Consider the following 19,622-nt stretch of genomic DNA (forward strand, 5'->3'; position numbering starts at 1 on the left):
CTGTCACATTTGTATGTGAGTTCCCACCCTGCCCCCACATCTACTACTTCTGGGCACTGCGTATTGTTCCTCCTCACAACTTGGATTTGCATAGGCAGTGTTCTAGTTTACAGTAAGGTACAACTCTATAAACACCTTTTACTAGAATGAGGAGATTCTATTATGTACTTAGCCTGCCATTTCTTCCATCATTATTGCACAGATGTTGTATTCCAGAATTCTCCTGCTCAGACATCCTCTGAGTGCAGTGCCGTTTCTTGCGGCACCTCCTGAGCATTTTCAAACTCCCCTCCCCTCTCCTCCCGAGTGCCCAGCTCGGGGGGCGGGGTTTCGCGGAATGACGCGTTTGCGTTGTGACGTCACAACGCAATCGCGTCATTCCGCGAAACCCCGCCCCCGAGCTGGGCACTCGGGAGGAGGGAGAAGGGGGAGCCAAGCCGGCCAGCGCTGTGCAGACGAGGGAGAGGCGGCTGAAGAGCGGGAAGAACCGCTTCAAATGTAAGTCAGCCCCTCTCCCTCTCTCTCTCTCCCTCCCCCCCACCACCACCTGCTGTACTGTGTAAAATGGGGACACTTGCCTGCCGTAATGTGTAAAATGGGGACACTTGCCTGCCGGAATGTGTAAAATGGGGGCACGTGCCTGCCGCAATGTGTAAAATGGGGACACTTGCCAGCCATGCTGTGTAAAATGGGGGCACGTGCCTGCCGCAATGTGTAAAATGGGGACACTTTCCTGCCGCAATGTGTAAAATGGGGACACTTGCCTGCCGTACTGTGTAAAATGGGGGCACATGCCTGCCGCAATGTGTAAAATGTTGACACTTGCCTGTTGTACTGTGTAAAATGGGGACTCTTGCCTGTTGTACTGTGTAAAATGGGGACTCTTGCCTGTTGTACTGTGTAAAATGGGGACACTTGCCTGTTGTACTGTGTAAAATGGGGGCACGTGCCTGTTGTACTGTGTAAAATGGGGACTCTTGCCTGTTGTACTGTGTAAAATGGGGATTCTTACCTGTTGTACTTTGTAAAATGGGGGCAAGTGCCTGCCGCAATGTGTAAAATGGGGACTTTTTTTTTTATCCTGTGGTGGCCGTGATGATGAGATCAGATGAGGTCACGCCCATCTTAACAAAGCCATACCCATTTTAATGACAAGAAAAAGGATAATATATTATCAGAGAGCGCATATAGTTATATATCCAATTTATTACCTGCTGCAGTAGGGGGAGTCCTTTATCAATTTTATATATGTGTATGTATTTTTATTTTTTTGCATGTAATAAATTAGATATATAACTATATGCGCTCTCTGATAATATATTATCCTTTTTCTTGCTATTTTGTTGGTGGACAGGTCAGTACTGTCCAGTTGAGAGCTGCTATCTTGATATAAACGACCAATTTTAATAGGTGGCTAGGAGGCGCTGGAATAATTGTTTTTCTTCCCATTTTAATGAGGTCACGCCCCCTTGCCGGGAGCGCTCGCGCCTTCGGCGCACGCATACTTTTCCTCTTTATATCTATGGGGGGGGCACATTTTTTTCTTATGTGAATGGGGGGGGGGGGGGGGGCATTTTTAAATCTCGCACTGGGAGCCAAATTGGCTAGAAACGGCCCTGCCTGAGTGTTACTTGGTTCCATATTTTCTCTTTTTTCATACTATTGTGTCACTACTGTATCTTTGATTTCAGTATGCAGTTTAGACAGTTAACAGGTCAACAGAAGGGGGGGCACTGTTAGGTCAAATCCTGGCATTCCGACATGGCAAAAATGTGATTGAAAGCATTTCAACAGTGTCGGCTTTGCAACTTCACATATGATGGTAAAGTATGGCCAATTCTGTATTTTTAGACAGTAAACCACTGCCGATGTCCATCAGTTTGCTATTGACAGCAAAACCAACACTTTTTCTTTAGTGCACCACACATATTATTTACCATATTCTCTCATAGCTACAGATCCAGCATTGCAATTCTTAGTGAATAACAAAGCTGGTTATTTTATAGTGGGTGGTATTATGGTAATCCTTGAATCTCTGTTGTTACATATTGAAACAAACCAGTAGAGTATTAATTTATCCTATCCTTTAATAGTTCTGCTCCTCTTCAAAAGAGTTGAAAAAGGTCAGGACTCGGAAATGCTACTTATTTGGATCTTCTGACATTATCAACATTCACATTGTTCTGTTATCGTATACACATTTAGCTGTACAACTGTAAACTTATTACTTCAACCCTGGGTCATATATTCTAGTATTTGTCAAAATGTTAATAATTTACTATAGGACTGTCTTTAAAAGACGATGCATATCACTCATCTATTAAAATATTAAAATTAATATTCCACATTCACTTTCTAGCCTATGTACAATGAAACAGAAAACTGTTTGTTCAAGCTGTCACATAGAATGATGCCCCAGTGTTTTATTTCTCTTTATCTACTCAAACTAATCAGATTGTATCACATATAGTATTTTACTATTATTGGTGGTGTGTCAGTGGAAGTTTGTTATGGCTGCAGTGTAGACCAGCTCGGTGCATTGCCTCACACATTTTCAACTTTTCACAAATGTATAATCAGTTGTGAAGGCAATGGGAAATTACAAAGTGGTGGCTGTCATGAGTTCACTGAGATTATGGAGTTTTGACCTAGGTGTACGTAACACACAAGTCACGGTCTCCTGCCCTGGTTTCTAATATAGGTCATAGGTTTTGAAGAATAATTGAACAAGCCAAAGTCTAGTACACAGTAAAAAAAAAAAAAAAAAAAAGACTCAGAACCAGGTCACATGTGTAGAGTAAAAAACAGAAAGTAAAAGAATGGTCATAACAACTCAAGCTGAATATAGTGTAGAGATGCCATAACCAGGAGGAGCTCTGCAACATGTTTAGTCTACTGCTTGTTATTGGTCTCATCACGTCTGCTGGAAGTTCTGAACTGAATAAGTCCTCATTACTCGTGGCTAAAGGCCTGTGCGCATCATAGTACTGATTAGTAGAGTTTATCAAGCTCTATGGGAAAGGTTACTTTCTATAGATTAAGACATGCATAAAAGGGATTCTAGGGATTTCTGTGGGGGGAAAAATACCCTGGTCGGGTTGATTGCGAATGTGCTGCCGCTGGCTAACACGACCCCACACTCCACTTACACTAACCTGCAGCCAGGGCTGGTTATCGTGATCTGGGAGGACAGCCGATCATCTGATCCTGTATGCTGCTTTGATCTGCGGTGCTGTAAAGTGAGATGCCGGCTTCACAGCATCTAAGTTCACTGTACTGCACCTGGGGTCACAGTAGGAGCATACGCTCAGATGACCAGCTGCCCTCACCCGATCATCGGTCCTGGGTGCAGGTAAGCATTACTTTGATTTTATTTTGTTTTCAAACCTTTTTTTTTTCTTTCTCTTACATCCTAGTGGATACTGGGTAACTGTACTTTAGTACCAAGGGGGATAAATCAGATCCACTGGAGCATGGCACTTTAAAACCTTTAGTGTGTGTATGTGTGTGCTGGCTCCTCCCCTCTATGCCCCTCCTACCAGACTCGGTTTAGAAAAATGTGCCCAAGGAGCCGAGTCCATTTCTCTGGAGCTCCAGAGAGTTTCATTTATTTTTTTATTTTAGTTATTTATTTTCAGGTAGTACTGGTTGGCAGCCAGTCTACCTGCTTCGTGGAACGTAGAGGGTGGTCTGAACCAACCTCCTGAGGGTTAATGGTTCGTAATCCCAGCTGACAGGACACTGAGCTCCTGAGGTGATGTTTCACACACCATACTGATACCTCTAACAGATGGTGAAGATCGAAGGTGCAGTGAGTGTTAACACCGGGGTCCCGGTTAGCGGGTCCCTGGTGTGGTTTGGCAGCATGTCATGTGGCGGTCATGGGCCACGAGCAGCGGTGCCTGCCGTGGACTACACTGGATCAGCGGGCTTTATGCTTCACTGTGCTCACTGTCAGTAGGCTTTGTGTGTACTGTATATCTTAAATTCAGCTAGTATAAGTAATTTAGTGGGACCGCGTGCCATTACAGGGGCAGGGCTTCCTGGAGAGCGGGACCAGAGGCGGGAAGGTGCCATTTCCTGATGCTGCAGATCATCAAGGCTGCTCCTCCACGGACCCCCACTATTACAGACTCTGTACTGGTACCAGGGCGGTCGTAGCAGAAGGGGAGCACATCAGCGGCAGCGCCGCTGCACATATATAAGGTGATACACATATTTTCACACACTGCGCTGCTGTGTTCTGTGTGCTGGTCTCCATTTCTCTGTGTCTCTCCAGGGGCTCTCTAGGGTCTGTGTTGAGGTGTTTTTCAGTGGGTTTGCGCTGTACTACAGTTGTGTGCAATATGTTTGTTGACATGGTTATGTGTGCTGCTTGTAATCCTACCCCTTCTTCTGCAGGGTCCCTCATGTGTGAACAGTGCTCCTTATCTCCACAGGGACACAGTTCACAGGCTAGATATGTGGATGATGATGATATGGATGAGGACAGCTCTCTGTCCCCCCCGGGGTAGAGGTTCTCATTTATGCTGTAAGAAAGGTTCTTCACATACCCAATTAGGAAGCAGAACCAGATGAGGAGTTGTACTTTAATGTTAGATCCAAGACCTCAGCCACGTTTCCTGTGTCTCAGGAATTAAACTCCCTGGCTAGGGAGGCATGAATGAACCCTGACAAGAAATTCAAAACTCCTCAGAGGTTTTTATCTACTTTTCTCCTCCCAGCTGAGGACAGGCAGGTATGGAAAAAAAAACCCCGTCAGTCGATACGTCTGTGTCCAGACTGTCTAAGAAATTGGTACTGCCGGTGCCAGGGGCTTCATCCCTAAAAGACCCTGCTGACTGTAAAATTGAGACTACTCTAAAGGCAATATATATACGGCAGCAGGCGGACCACAGCGCCCCATGATAGTTTGTGGTTGGATTTCTAGGGCAGTAGTTAAGCGGTCTGATAATATTATTAATGAATTAGACACTCTGCCCAGGATGAGGTCATTACTCTGCTGCAACACATACAGGATGCTGCAGATTTTATGAGCGAAGCTATAAAGGAATTGTGTAAGATAAATGGCCGCACTACTGCTATGGCAATTTCGGCACGCAGAGCTCTGTGGTTACATCAATGGTCAGTGGACGCAGATTCCAAAAAGGGTGTAGAAAATCTTCCCTTTACAGGTGATGCCTTATTTGGGGACAAGTTAAATAAATGTATCTCCCAGACAACAGCGGGTAAGTCTTCGGTTGCACCACCTGCTCGACTTTCTTACACAGGTCCCTCCTTGCAGTCCTTTCGTGTGGCAAGGTTCAGAGGCAGGGGGCCAAGGGGTCTCCACCACTCCCAGAGGATCTCGTGGTAAGTCCCATAAACCTGCAATTGCTGCATCCCTGGACCAGAACACCGGATCCCCTGTCGCTAAGCCTTCCGCATGACGGTTGGCCCCAGCAGCAAGGCGACTTTCAGGTAGGTGCTCGCCTTCAACAATACTGCCAGGATCCTTGGGTGAGGGACCTCATTTCCCAGGGATTCGGGCTGGAATTTCATGCACTTCCTCCTCACAGATTTTTCAAATCGGGCTTACCAGTTTTACCCGCAGCAAAAGTTACCTTGCAAGAGGCTATTCAAAAACTTTTGTGGACAGGGGTGGTGGTTCCAGTACCTCCTCCGTCACATAACAGGGGTTTTTACTCCAGTCTGTTTGTCGTTCCAAAACAAGACGGTTCGGTGTGACCCATTTTGAACCTGAAGTCTCTAAACCCGTATCTGCGGGGGTTCAAATTCAAGATGGAATCCCTGCGGACAGTGGTATCCGGTGTGGAGGAGGGGAAATTCCTGGTATCTCTGGATGTCAAGGATGCTTACCTACACATTACCATGTGGCCCCCTCATCAGGCTAACCTCAGGTTCGCCATATTGGACGACCATTTACAGTTTCAGGCCTTACCCTTTGGACTATCCACAGCTCCGAGGGTCTTCACCAAAGTCATGGCGGAGATGATGCTGCAACTGCGCATGATGGGAGTCAACATAGTCCCCTACTTGGACAATCTCCTGATAAAGGCTATGTCCAGGGAGCATCTACTGCACAGCATCGATCTGACGACTCGCCTACTTACGGATCATGGGTGGATCCTAAATTTTCAGAAATCTCACCTGGAACTGACCCAACGTCTTCAGTTTCTGAGAATGATACTGGATACAGTGTCTCAAAAGCTGTTTTTTCCAATGGACAATGCCTTGGCTATCCAGGCTATGGTCCGCTCAGTGCTCCGACTTCACAAAGTCTCCATATATCTTTGCATCCGCTTGCTGGGCAGGATGGTTGCTGCTTATGGAGCAATCCAATACAGCAGATTTCATGCCCAGGCATTTCAGCTGGATCTGCTGGACAAATGATCACAGTCTCACCTTCCTTATCTCCGAAAGCCTGGATTTCTCTATTATGGTGGCTACAAGTTCTTCACCTGGTAGAAAGCAGGAATTTCAATATCCACTCATGTATTCTACTGACAACGGATGCCAGCCTCCGGGGTTGGGGGTGGGACCTGTGACCCAAGGGGCCCAGTTCCAGGGGATATTGTCAGTTCATGAATCTGCTCTGCCGATAAACATCCTGGAACTCAGGTCAATTTACAATGCTCTTCTGCAAGCTTCCCATCTCCTAAAAGATCAGGCGATCCAGGTTCAATCGGACAACGCCACAGCAGCAGTGGCATACATAAACCGACAAGGGGGAACAAGAAGCAGATCGGCGATGCGAGAAGTGTCATAAATACTCTTCTGGCCAGAGGTCAACGCAAACGCCATCTCAGCCATATTCATTACAGGAGTGGACAAATGGGAAGCAGACTTCCTCAGCAGACATGACCTCTATTTGGGGGAATTGGGCCTACATCCCCAGGTGTGTCAACAGTTAATTCACCGGTGCGGTTTTCCGCAGATAGATCTGATGGCTTCTCGTCTCAACAAGAAGCTATGCCGTTACTGTTCCAGAATGAGGGATCCGCAGGCTGCGGCAGTGGACGCGCTGACGACATCGTCGTGGACGTACCAGTTTGTGTACCTTTTCCCTACTCTACCGCTAATCCCAGGGGAAAGCGTTCAAGCAATTCTAATTGCCCCGGTATGGCCTCGTTGGGCATGGTACTTGGACCTTCTATCCATGACTCTGGAGGATCCCTGGACTCTGCCGCGCCAAAAGGATCTTCTCCAACAAGGTCCGTTCGTCTATCAAGACTTACAGTGACTACGTTTGATGGCTTGGAAGTTGAGAGGGAGATTCTAGCCAGAAAAGGTATTCCCACCAGGGTTATTTCCACTATGGTCCAGGACAGGAAGATGGTTATGTAAAACTTTATCATCGTATCTGGAAAAAGTATGTTTCCTGGTGTGAAAGTAGAAAGGTTTCTCCTGTGGAATTTAGAATTGGTCGTTTTCTACTTTTCCTGCAAGCAGGAGTGGATATGGGCCTACGTTTATGCTCCATCAAAGTGCAGATTTCGGCGCTTTCTATTTTCTTCCAGAAACAACTTGCCATGTTGCCGGAAGTACAGACTTTCCTAAAAGGAGTTCTTCATATCCAACCACCCTTCGTACCTCCCACGGCTCCGTGGGATCTCAATGTGGTTCTGTCCTTTCTTCAATCGGATTGGTTTGAACCCTTACATAGGGTTGAATTGAAATTTCTTACCTGGAAGATGGTGATGTTATTAGCATTGCCGTCTGCCAGACGTGTCTCTGAATTGGTGGCCTTATCCTGTAAGAGCCCTTATTTGATTTTTCATGAAGACAGAGCGGAACTTAGGACCTGACCTGAGTTTTTGCCAAAAGTGATATCAGCTTTTCATGTGAATAAACCCATTGTGGTTCCGGTGTTGTCTGACACTTCCGTTGGCCCAGAGTCCTTGGATGTGGTGAGGGCTCTGAAGATTTATGTCAAATGAACTTCTTGTCATCGGAAATCTGACTCGCTGTTTGTACTTTATGAGGCCACCAAGATTGGTCATCCGGCTTCTAAGCAATCAATTGTTCGTTGGCTCAGGTTGACCACTCAACAGGCCTATACTTCGGTGGATCTGCCTTTGCTGACGTCTATTCAGGTCCACTTGACGATATCTGTGGGCTCTTCCTGGGCGGCTGCCCCGGGGGTCTTGGCCTTGCAGTTGTGCCGAGCTGCTACTTGGTCTGGTTTGAACACGTTTGTTAAGTTCTATCGGTTCGACACTTTGGCCAAGGATGACCTTCAGTTTGGTCAGGCGGTTTTGCAGGGGTCTCAACACTCTCCCACCCGTTTGGGAGCTTTGGAACTTCCCCATGGTACTAAAGTACAGTTCCCCAGTATCCACTAGGATAGGTGTGTCCAAACTGTGGCCCTCCAGCTGTTGCGAAGCTACATATCCCAGCGTGTCCTGACACAGTTTTGCTGTCAGAGAATTCTAAAGCTGTGTCAGGGCATGCTGGGATGTGTGGTTTCTCAACAGCTGGAGGGCCGTAGTTTGGACATGTCTGCACTTGGACATAAGAGAAAATAGGAATTTAATACCAACCTGAGTAAATGTTTAGTTTTGTTGTTGGGATAGTTTTGCTATCCTGGTTAGGTTGGCATTACTATCCTCTGTTCTGGTTAGAGCCCTCCTTTTTCGGTTATGATTGTGTGATGGCTTAGTGAGTCACCTCTGTTGTACCTGTTTTCTTCTCTCGTGGTATGTCCGTCTCCTCGGGCACAGTTTCCTAGACTGTATCTGGTAGGAGGGGCGTAGAGGGAAGGAGCCAGCACACACATACACACACTAAAGGTTTTAAAGTGCCAGGCTCCAGTGGACCCGATCTATATCCCATGGTACTAAAGTACAGTTCCCCAGTATCCACTACGGACTACGAGAAAAGGAATTACCGGTAGGTATTAAATTCCAATTTTTTCAGTACACAGTGAATGGCCTGTGTGTCTATCCGACACACCAGGCTGATCACAGGAGCTGGATTCGAGCTCAGAACTCACTGCCAGAAGACAGGGAAGGCTGTGCAGGAGTAGGGGAACCAGAGGGAAGCCTCTCACAGGGCTCCCTCTGGTATTTTTTTATAATTTAATTTTAGTAAATTTGCGCAGATTGCTTTTCCCATTACAAGTATGAAAAATGCAAACTGGTTGCTAAAAAAAAATAAGAATATACCGGTAATGGCTTGGGGAGAATTTTGCAAGTTCTCCTACATTTGCTTATTAGTACATTCAGGTAATACTAAAATAATGTGCAACGGATGTGAAAATCATTTTGATAAATACGGCCGTTAGTGAATTGGCTCTTATTGCAGGTAGAAGTGTATTGTGCCTTACAGAAATGTTGTTGCCAACCATAGTTTAGAATGATTCAATTCAATCTGGGCATTTAATAAGCGTTAATCAAAGACGTCAGTTTGTATATCGTTAGGGCAACAATGGCATGGCAATATAAATGATAAGAGATCACTATGGGAGGAAAAACAAAACCTCAGAATACTGTATTTTATTCAAAACGATTTATGTAAAATACAAATATTTATACCTGGATGCACCTATGACCTGCATTGGTTTGTATTTGTAAATTACAGGTGAAACTAACAAGCTACAGTATATTTTCACTATCTAAAAGTGTGTATATGCTCCTGGTTTGCAAGTTGTAATCCAGATATAAGCAATAGCATTAAATAAGTAACATGGCATATGTATGTCTTGTTTTAAATAACTAAAATACCTTTATTGACTAGTTCATTTGAGAAACCTCCCTAGATTGCATTACATAATGGGTAAACAAGTAAAGTAAAATGCACTTTAGTTAAAAAAAAAAGTCCAGGCAACCAGACACTTTTCACTGTCAGGCTTGCTGAACAGTATTATATTCATTATTGATCTGGTGCTATTGGAAATTGACACCAATGTCTCCTCCTTGATCGTAATGTTACATACTGTATGATGGTATAGATCACATGATGATATACAACGCAAACGAGATTAAAAAAAAGTATGTCCTAAAAGTTTGAAGGCATATACATAGAATAAACACCAGGGACCAAATGTAATAGAGTGAGAGTTTCAGAAAGTGAGAGATTTGGTAAGGTTTTTCCGTTTTTTTTAAAGTGGCAATCATTTACACTGCAAAACCAGGTTGATCTTGCTGTGTAAATGATTGCCACTTTTAAAAAATCTGCTAAACCTTACCAAATCTCTCACTTTTTGAAACTCTCACTCTATTACATTTGGCCCCATATCCCATCTAGATGAACTGTTGCGGTTTATTGTTATTACATCTAAAGAACAGTATAAAACTTATTTTGAGTTATAATTGCAGTTGTTTATACTCTAAAAATGTTATGTGTATATGTAGGTTAATAAATAGCATTTACACCTAAATAGATGCATACAGATTTTATGTAGTTGTACATTTCTGTTTAGTATATACAGGTTGAGTCTCCCTTATCCAAAATGCTTGGGACCAGAGGTATTTTGGATATGGGATTTTTCCGTATTTCGGAATAATTGCATACCATAATGAGATATCATGGTGATGGGACCTAAATCTAAGCACAGAATGCATTTATGTTACATATATACCTTATACACACAGCCTGAAGGTCATTTTAGCCAATATTTTTTATAACTTTATGCATTAAACAAAGTGTGTCTACATTCACACAATTCATTTATGTTTCATGTACACCTTATACACACAGCCTGAAGGTCATTTAATACAATATTTTTAATAACTTTGTGTATTAAACAAAGTTTGTGTACATTGAGCCATCAAAAAACAAAGGTTTCACTATCTCACGCTCACTCAAAAAAGTCCGTATTTCGGAATATTCCGTATTTCGGAATATTTGGATAAGGGATACTCAACCTGTATTATATTAATACAAGAAGTCCCTTAATGCTTTATGTTTACCTGAAATTATCACATTTTAAGTTTGAATAAATATGTTATATGTTTTATTAAAAAGCAAGGCCCACTCTACTGTTATTCATGATCAGAAAACTAGCTTGGAAATTAGATAGCTACTTTTGTCACCCTATACATAATACCAACAACAAAAAATAAGGGTAAAGAAAATAGCTTACCTTGACTTTTTGTATTAAATGGAAGAAATGGTGGTGGTCCCTTCACACTCGACTGTTTTGTACGTCTTTCAGGAAAATAGCCAGATGTGTAGACAAAATTTGGAGAAACCAAGAGTAAGATGATGCTTGTTTGTAAATGCATGTTGCCAGACTTGTTCTGAATTAAAGAAAAAATGATAGTAATAATTGACATTCCATTCAGTAAATGGATTGTGTTTGCACAGCCACAGTATTAAAAACAAAAAGTAAATAGCATTTGGTTTTTAAATATTTAAAATTATTATTGCAATCTGTGGTGTTCTGCAGAGGTCAGATATTCATGCATGTAGTCACTATATTCTTGTAAGTGCGGCTTTCATAGTACAGTTTAAAACACAGCTCCCGTGTGGTGTTTTGGAAATGATGCTCATTGAACAGTAAGTCTATTTCTGTTCTGTAATTTAAGCACTGTGCAGACCAATAACTGACACTTCCCTGAAGCATGTTTTATATATTCTGTCTCAGGAAAGAAAAAGTAGAGTAAGAAAAAACCCCATATAAAAAGCAGCAAGCAATATAAAATTACCCCGGTTTATAAGTTGCAATCATCAGCGTAGAATATCTTTTGCTGCTGTCTGCTTTTAATTTCTGAAGTCTAAGTCACGAAGCACTCATCTGGTCCCAGTTTCTAGAAAATGCCGTGTTCAAATGTAAAAGTATTCTATCAGATATTTGCCCAGCCCAGTGCCCTTAAGTATAATTTCATTCATTTATTTATACTGTTATGCAAATAGAATCATTTTACTCAAGAAAGCTCCTCCCTTAGAATAGGAAGCGTTAATTATACAATAAGTGATTGAAGGCTGGAATGCGTGGCCATTGTTGTGTTATTACTCATCTTTGGGTGGGAAATTGGGTCCTAACTGGTAATCAAAAGTATCAGCCCAGAGAAGAAATAACACATTTCTAAAAAGAAAAATATATATATATAAGAAAGAAGTTTATGCTTACAAATCACATTAATCATAATCTTTAGTTTTAAATGAATGCTATAGTCCCTACAACTCACATGGCAATCATGTTTATTTACTGACATATGCACAAAGTGCTCAAGAGCTGTAAATAATAGCAGCTAGTTACTTTCTTTTATTTGTCTACAGTATATCATGCTAGAACAATAAAATCTACTGTATGTTATGAGTACAATGTGCAACACATTACTCTCAGCCAATATACCATGTTTTCTAATCACACTGTATATATACCACCATTTGTACGTTATTGTTTTTCATGTTTCTGTATTACACTGTTCTGTAGTCAGCTTTTTTTCACCTACTTCATCCTCCTATTTTAAAATATATACGGAATCTCTAAAAGACTGGCTACCTACATATAGTTTACCAGAAATGGGGTTTCTTAACGTATATTAACAACCATATCGAAGACATCTGTTTCACCTGTCTTTTTTTTTTTTTTTTGTTATGTTTGCCCAAGCAAATGTTATGCTTTTAAGTTCTGGTAAGAGCACTGTATACTTGCGTACGGTGAGGGTGTCCAAATTGGAGATGCTGAACAGTTATGAGAACTGACCCTTCTAAACGTGTCCCCCTCCTCCCCACCATGGTATAATGCAGTGAATCACGGTTCTGCGAAGAGGGGGCAGAACCACAGTGATTTGATTCTCATACGATTTTGTCATATTGACCTCGTCCCCTCCTCATGGACTCGCGATTCACGGCATTATATAGTAGTAAAAGTACTAGTATTGCTGTAAATAGAGGAAAGCTTCATTGAAGTCGTATTTCTTTGCTGTAGTTTGCTCTCACAGTGTCAGTATACAGTAGACTGGGTCTAATTGTAACAGATCTATTAGTGCTGCCTTACAGATAAGTTTACCTAGATCTCAAAGCATGACATCTAAAGTCGCACATGATTTAGTCAATGTAACTGAGCATGGAGTATGTCAATTAGGTGTCATTGTCAACACAAGCCTGGGGGTGTCCTAGGTAGTGCTCTTACACTGTGAAAGTGTCTCCCTCAGTCATTACACACTGACCCCTTCTGCTTCTTACCTAAGCACAAGCCTGGCCAACCTGTGGCTCTTCTGCTGGAAACACAGAGGTTGGCTAGGCCTTCCTTAACAAATAGGGTGGCATCCTCCGTTGCCCAGCATAACTCTGACAGGAGCAGCACCAGGTAGTTTAACATGTAAGAAGCTCTTTCACAGGGATGTGGTTAGCATCCCGATGGACGGGATGCCGGCGGTCACTCGGAACACTGGTGCCGGAAGACCGACTGCCGACATCCCGAAGGTAAGTAGCGGGGAGTATATAAGAGTTAAGGCCCGGGAAGCCATGGGAGTGGGGGGTGGGGGTGAGCCCTAGCTGGCACCCCCCGAGGGTTGGCCCTAGCTGCCACCCCTCTAAGGTTAGGGTAAGGGAGTGGGGGATCTTCATTGTCGGGGTGCCAGTGTTGGTCATATTACGGCAAGCTTCCCGACTACCGGGATATCATACCCAACCTCTTTCACATCAGTGGATGACACTGTGTACTGTATGTGGGCACTCCAGGGCACTAGAAACACTAGTCGGGTGACATCCTGCTCATTCTGTGTTTTAGTCACACTGTAACTATTGACGCCCCAGGTAACTGCTTAGTTTTATCTAATGGTAGCTCCAGCTCGGATAGGAATCGGAAAGTGCAGTTTTTTTTATGATGCAGTAATGTATAAAATAACCCCAATAACTGAGGCAGCAAGTAAATAATATAATGTCTACACACACCTTAATGGAATTCACTTTATGGTGTAGGAATAATATTCCAATGCAGTCCTTTTAATCAGAATACCTGGCTAGCTATGATTGAATCTTATTCAGAATTCCCTGCCCAATTTTATGTGGTATCTTGCTCAGAATGCATGTTGGCAATAAAGCATGTTTACCAAATATGATAGAAAGTAGCCAATAACAATACTATATTTTGACCCAAATGTAATATTCTGTTTGCTAATCCTGGTGTGATTCCAGCAATATAGCCGCAAAATTTAAAGCGGCATTTAGTTTTACTGCAAAAGCAGGGGTTTTTTTTGTTTTAAAATGAATTGCCGCTTTAAATTTAGCAACTATATCATCTTAATCACTTAGGCATCTGCAAATTGGATCCAATTATATTTTGAGCCTTTAAAGTTTGACTTTTGCCATATCCACGCACAGAAAAAACAGCATCCATACTAAGGGGTTTATTTACTAAGCCTTGGATGGAGATAAAGTCGCTGGAGCTAAAGTAACAGCCAATCGGCTCCTAACTGCTATGCCACAGGCGGTGTTTGAAAAATAACAGGAGCTGATTGGCTGTTACTTTATCTCCAGCGACTTTATCTCCATCCAAGGCTTAGTAAATAGACCCCTAAATATCTAGAAAAATGTTGGATTCACATTAAATTCACAGAAAAAAAGTATTTTACAGTTGCACTCTTTTACTAAGGTGGAAGTTTTTAGAACTGGTGATGTTGCTCATAGCAACAATCAGATTCTACTTAACATTTAACGAGCTGCTTCTAGAAGATGATAGAATCTGATTGGGTGCTATGGGCAACATTACCAGTTCTACAAAAACTCCCACCTTAGTAAATTTACCCCAACGGTAAATTTAGAGTTGGTTATTTAGAGTTGGAGGTATGTACATTTTTTGCGTAACATACACATTTACAAACTATATATTGCTTGAAAAATATGGCCACATTCCTCTGTATATAGATATCTAGTTATAGTTTACTTGTGTCTCATTATATACAGAAACTGAGCAAAGCAAAGGCATCTTCATGTATTTGTAACATTGTTAAACCTGGCTGCATCCCATAGATACGCCTTTTAGAAGGCATACTGTATCTCTTGTGGGAACTGAAAGGCTGATGTAACCATACACAATGATGATGACCATCAGCAGCACTACCTAGCTACATTGATTGGCTGATTGTGGATTGCCCGCTCTATCTTATAATTCATTAGATTGCAGTTTTGCATCTTTATATGAAAAATATGTGACTGTCTATTCCCATTACTTAAATGACCTTCCCATTCGTGCCAGAAGGAAGATTTACATTTAATTTTTAAATGTTAAAACAACAGATGTGGAGATGTTTGTCTTACCATTTTAAGTAAAAAAATAGACTTTAATATCTGTCGAGACACTATACTGTGTTAGGTAATTTACTTTTTTTTTTTTTACTGTTATGGCCACATCTCTATGCTGTCGTGAGATGTTAATATACAGTACAGACTTGGTTCTATTTCTGAGCTAGAGGCATATTCTAACCAATAAAATAGAAGACTCAGTTCTCTCTATAACCATACCTCCCAACTGTCCTGAATCTAGTGGGACAGTCCCGCTATTTGTCCTGCTATTTGTCCTGCCCGCGGGCAGCAGTGTCCCGCGGGTGGAGGGGCAGTTGGAAGATCCTTTGATCACACGCTGATCCCTGAACAGATGGCATGTGCATGCGCATTTATACAGTACAAGGATGTGAGCAGGGGGCTGCCCAAATGCTCGGGGAGTGCTGGGCACACCCCCACAACAATGAAAAACTGGTCCCTGAAGCAAAGCTATGCCCACTGGGACGACACCACGCCCCTTCCAACTGACGCCACGCCCCCTTCTAGGGTCCCGATTCAACACTCGGAAAAGTTGGGAGGTATGCTATAACCAATCAGGATGAATCAAAGTCAGTTGGACAGTGAAGAGATCTACTCCTTTAGGTGTATCTCTGAGCCCACACCAAGTATATGCACTGCATGGACAGCATCCTCTACCCACCTGCCTGTATCAGCAGTGGAAGCAGGAGACCCCAACCATTTGTCATTAGGCAAATACTGCTTCTCTTTTTTTTTTTTTTTTTTATAATTACCTTACTCCTAAACCTACTGCAGTGCTGTAAAAGTATGTCATGTCCAAGGGAACCCAGAAGAGATATGAAGGAAAGGATATGTGATATGAGAGTGCTCAGGGGAAGATACAGGTACTGTATATAAGAGATGGACATAGGAACATAATTGACAGTTGTATGGGCACAGAGGAGAGACAAGGAACAGAGATGGGATAGCCTTACATCATTTAAGGGGTGTGGAATATAAGGTCAGCATTCATCATATTAACGTCTTTAGAAGTAGAGCTGTATCCCATAGCAACCTATCAGATTCTACTTAAGATTTTTCTAGCACCTTCTAGAAGATTGTAGCTAGACTCTGATTGGTTGCCATGGACAACATCTCAATGTCTGAAAACCTGCACTTTAGTAAGTATACCCCATAATGTTAACATGGCTGGATACATCATGTGGACACTGCTGAAATGCTGACATGATAGAATGTGAAAAAACTATCCCTGGTGGTCTAGTGATGACTCGCCTGCTAACAGCAGCAGTGGTGTCTTCCAAGTCTGTGGTGTATATACTGGCGCCGGCTGTAGGTCAAGTAATGATGGACATAATACAAATAGAATTAGGTAAAATATAACCACTATTTTATTAAACAATCTTCACAGATGTAAATTATTAAAATATTATAGCAATTGCTAAGAGTAGTAAAATATAGGATCAAAATTGTAAGGGACCACTGGTTATGCCCTTTAGGTGTAATGTCCCAAATTTCTGACTAGGACTCTATTCCACTTAAGCTCACAAGTTCAATTGAAGGCATATATTGTTACCAGACTTGCTTCCGGAAGAGGAACCCCCTAGGAATCTCATACATGAAGATCCAAATTGGCAAACAGGGATGTATCCGGGTCTGTAAGTGACTTGTGCTGGGATTTTATCCGGTGGATGCAAAAGAGTCCATAGTGTCAGAGTTGTTGTTGGAAAAACACCTTGTGGTCCTTACACAGATAGCTTTTATCCTATTTTTCTTCCAAGTCTGTGCATGCTTCTGACAGAGTGGCGGTTCTGGTAAGTATTCTTCGCCTAATCACTATGCCTAAACCCCCCCCACCACCACCACCTCAGTTTCTAATGCTAATGCTGACAATCTGAAAATGTGTCAACATGCTGCCTGTAAACATTTCAACAATATTGTAACTGTCGACGTGATAGCAACATCATGATTGTCTACACTGTGAATGGTAACCGTGTGACTGCATCCCATGATGTACTGTGTCTTTGTATTTTATTACATAGTGTTAAAAAGGATCTAAAATGAAATTCAAGCTATCAAATTCCATAAAGCTTCTGGGATCCCCAGGCGCCTGGCCTCTTTCCATACCACCACTTTTACATTTCCACTTTGAAATATTATATATATATATCTTTTACATATACACACACAATTAGAAGCTAGATAATGGGTGTACCCATAAAGTATATTTACAATGTAAGGAGTAGACTTCTGTGCATGTCCTGTGGTGCACCAACGTGCAAAGGTCACAACTCATCCCAATTTAATGGAGCAGATGAGCTGAGTCAGTAAAATACTGCAAAGAAGGATTCTACATCTGTAAAAATACAAACTTTCCACAAGTAAAATTGTGTCCAAATATTTAGCAAACCTAGAAGGTAATGTTAATTCAGATAGATGATAAGTCTGTTAACTATGGAGTACAAAGTTTCCTATTGCTGGATAATTCACTTTTCTCTCATGTGTCCCTTTTGCTCCTTCATTTTCTACAGCACTCACTGGCGTATTTATAATAGGTGCAGTATGTGTGGTGCACACGGGGTCCAGGGGGGTCCACATCGCACACCCTGCCCCTATTATTATTAATACTTACCCTCCGGAGTCCCGCAGCGCTGCAGAAGTCACTTGGAAAATGGCGCAGCGCCATTTTCGCTGTGTTTTGCGCATGTGCACAAAGAAAATCACTGAGACAATGACCGCCGTGCCATTTTCCCAGAGATCTGCTCATGCACTGTAGACTCTGGGACAATGCTAGGGTCCCCTAGGGACCCTAATGCCCAGAGCTACAGCGCTGCTGGCTAGAGAGGAGGCGGCCCAGACAGATCCTGCACATGGGCCTCCTCCTGTCTAGAAAGGGCCCTGACAGCACTGTACTGGGCTTAGGAGCTAAGGTGAATAAAACAGAGAAGGGGTCTTCTGCTTCCACTGCTGATACAGCAGGTAGGGGAAGAATGCTGTTGACAGTGCATATTCTGTAATAGTTCAGAAGGAGACAAATACCTAAAGGAGCAGTAGAACTTCTAACTGACCAGTTGCCCTTGAGTCATCATGAGTCAGTGGCATATCTATAATTTGTTCAGAGTGTGCAATACACATGGGTTCTGCACCCATGTGTTATACTTACCTCTCCAAAGTCCTGTGTTGGCACTGCACAATACACCAGATAATTGGCGCACTGGACATTTTCCCACAGATTTGCTCATGCACTGTAGAAAAGTCAGGGGAACCATGGCGCAGGCACCAAGTTCCTAGAGACCTGCATAGGGGCAGTAGACTCTGGCATAGTGCATACAGTCTGCCCACCTGTGCTGCCAACAAGAGAGGAGGGGGCTTGCATGGAGACTGTACATGGACCCTCTCTTAATCTGGCACTGTCCGGATTACTTGTACAGAGGACTGGTCTTTCTGGTGACAGGAGGGATAGCACAGATGGAAAGCACATGCCCCCATCTTCTGCATATGTACCTGTCTGTAGAACATGCGATGAGACCAAGACGTTCCAGCATATTGACACCTAATACATTATATTAGGGGTCATACAGACCCGCCCGCTGACACGGTCACAGCACAGTTTGCCATCCTGATGGATGCGACCGCAATGTGATTGAGAGTGACGGGCATTCGCCAGGTGGCAATGCGGCCAAATCAGGGCGGACCAGGACCATTTTCGGAGCTGCTTCATGATGTTGCACACAGCTGCTCCGATTTAAAAAAAATGGAGGCTGACCGGGGTCAAGCTTAGTTCCGATGCATCCGCAATCTAGCTGCGGACACATCAGGAGGTGGCCTCACACATGCTGGGTGTCCTTGCCCTGTGCTGGGCGGCATTTATAGTCCAATTTGCAATGTCAGCTGTGATGAGCGGCAGGCGCAGAGCCATGCTATGCCCTCGAAAGCAACATCACACAGCGGACCACTGCAGGGGGGGCGGTTATAACATGACCAGAGAGAGTTAGATTTGGGTGTGGTGTGTTCAAACTGAAATCTAAATTGCAATGTAAAAATAAAGCAGCCAGTATTTACCCTGCACAGAAACAAAATAACCCACCCAAATCTAACTCTCTCTGCAAATGTTATATCTGCCCCACCTGCAGTGCACATGGTTTTGCCCAACTGCTAACAAATTTACTGCTGCGATCAACTCTGAATTACCGCCCACGTGCGATGCAGCTTACGACCCGCGGGAGCGCACATTGTACTCTATATCAAGCGTACATCCTATACAATATCAGCCGGATCATATGCGATATTGCATAGTGGGTACGCACCCTTAGAACGATTCCACAAGAGCAGTAGCAGCAATCATGTAACTTTTGGTCTGTGGATTCCAGTTTGTCTCTAGTACTCACAGGGCCGGATCTACCATTAGGCAGCTTTAGGCAACTGCCTAG

At 43.0% G+C, this 19,622-nt stretch overlaps 2 protein-coding genes across 2 annotated transcripts in view; one reads left to right on the forward strand and one right to left on the reverse strand.

Annotated features, from left to right (window-relative positions):
* NT5DC1 (5'-nucleotidase domain containing 1) overlaps positions 1-19,622 on the forward strand; it is a 702,933-nt gene that overhangs the window by 157,701 nt on the left and 525,610 nt on the right. The window lies entirely within an intron of this gene.
* The window catches only part of COL10A1 (collagen type X alpha 1 chain), a 107,879-nt gene that overhangs the window by 19,673 nt on the left and 68,584 nt on the right, over positions 1-19,622 (reverse strand). Inside the window, exon 2 of the mRNA XM_063917165.1 lies at positions 11,087-11,243. Within this exon, the coding sequence (XP_063773235.1) occupies positions 11,087-11,228 (142 nt within the window). The 5' untranslated portion in view covers positions 11,229-11,243. The remainder of the gene's footprint in view (positions 1-11,086; positions 11,244-19,622) is intronic.

Source organism: Pseudophryne corroboree, chromosome 4 (genome assembly GCF_028390025.1).
Source record: "Pseudophryne corroboree isolate aPseCor3 chromosome 4, aPseCor3.hap2, whole genome shotgun sequence".
NCBI lineage: Eukaryota > Metazoa > Chordata > Amphibia > Anura > Myobatrachidae > Pseudophryne > Pseudophryne corroboree.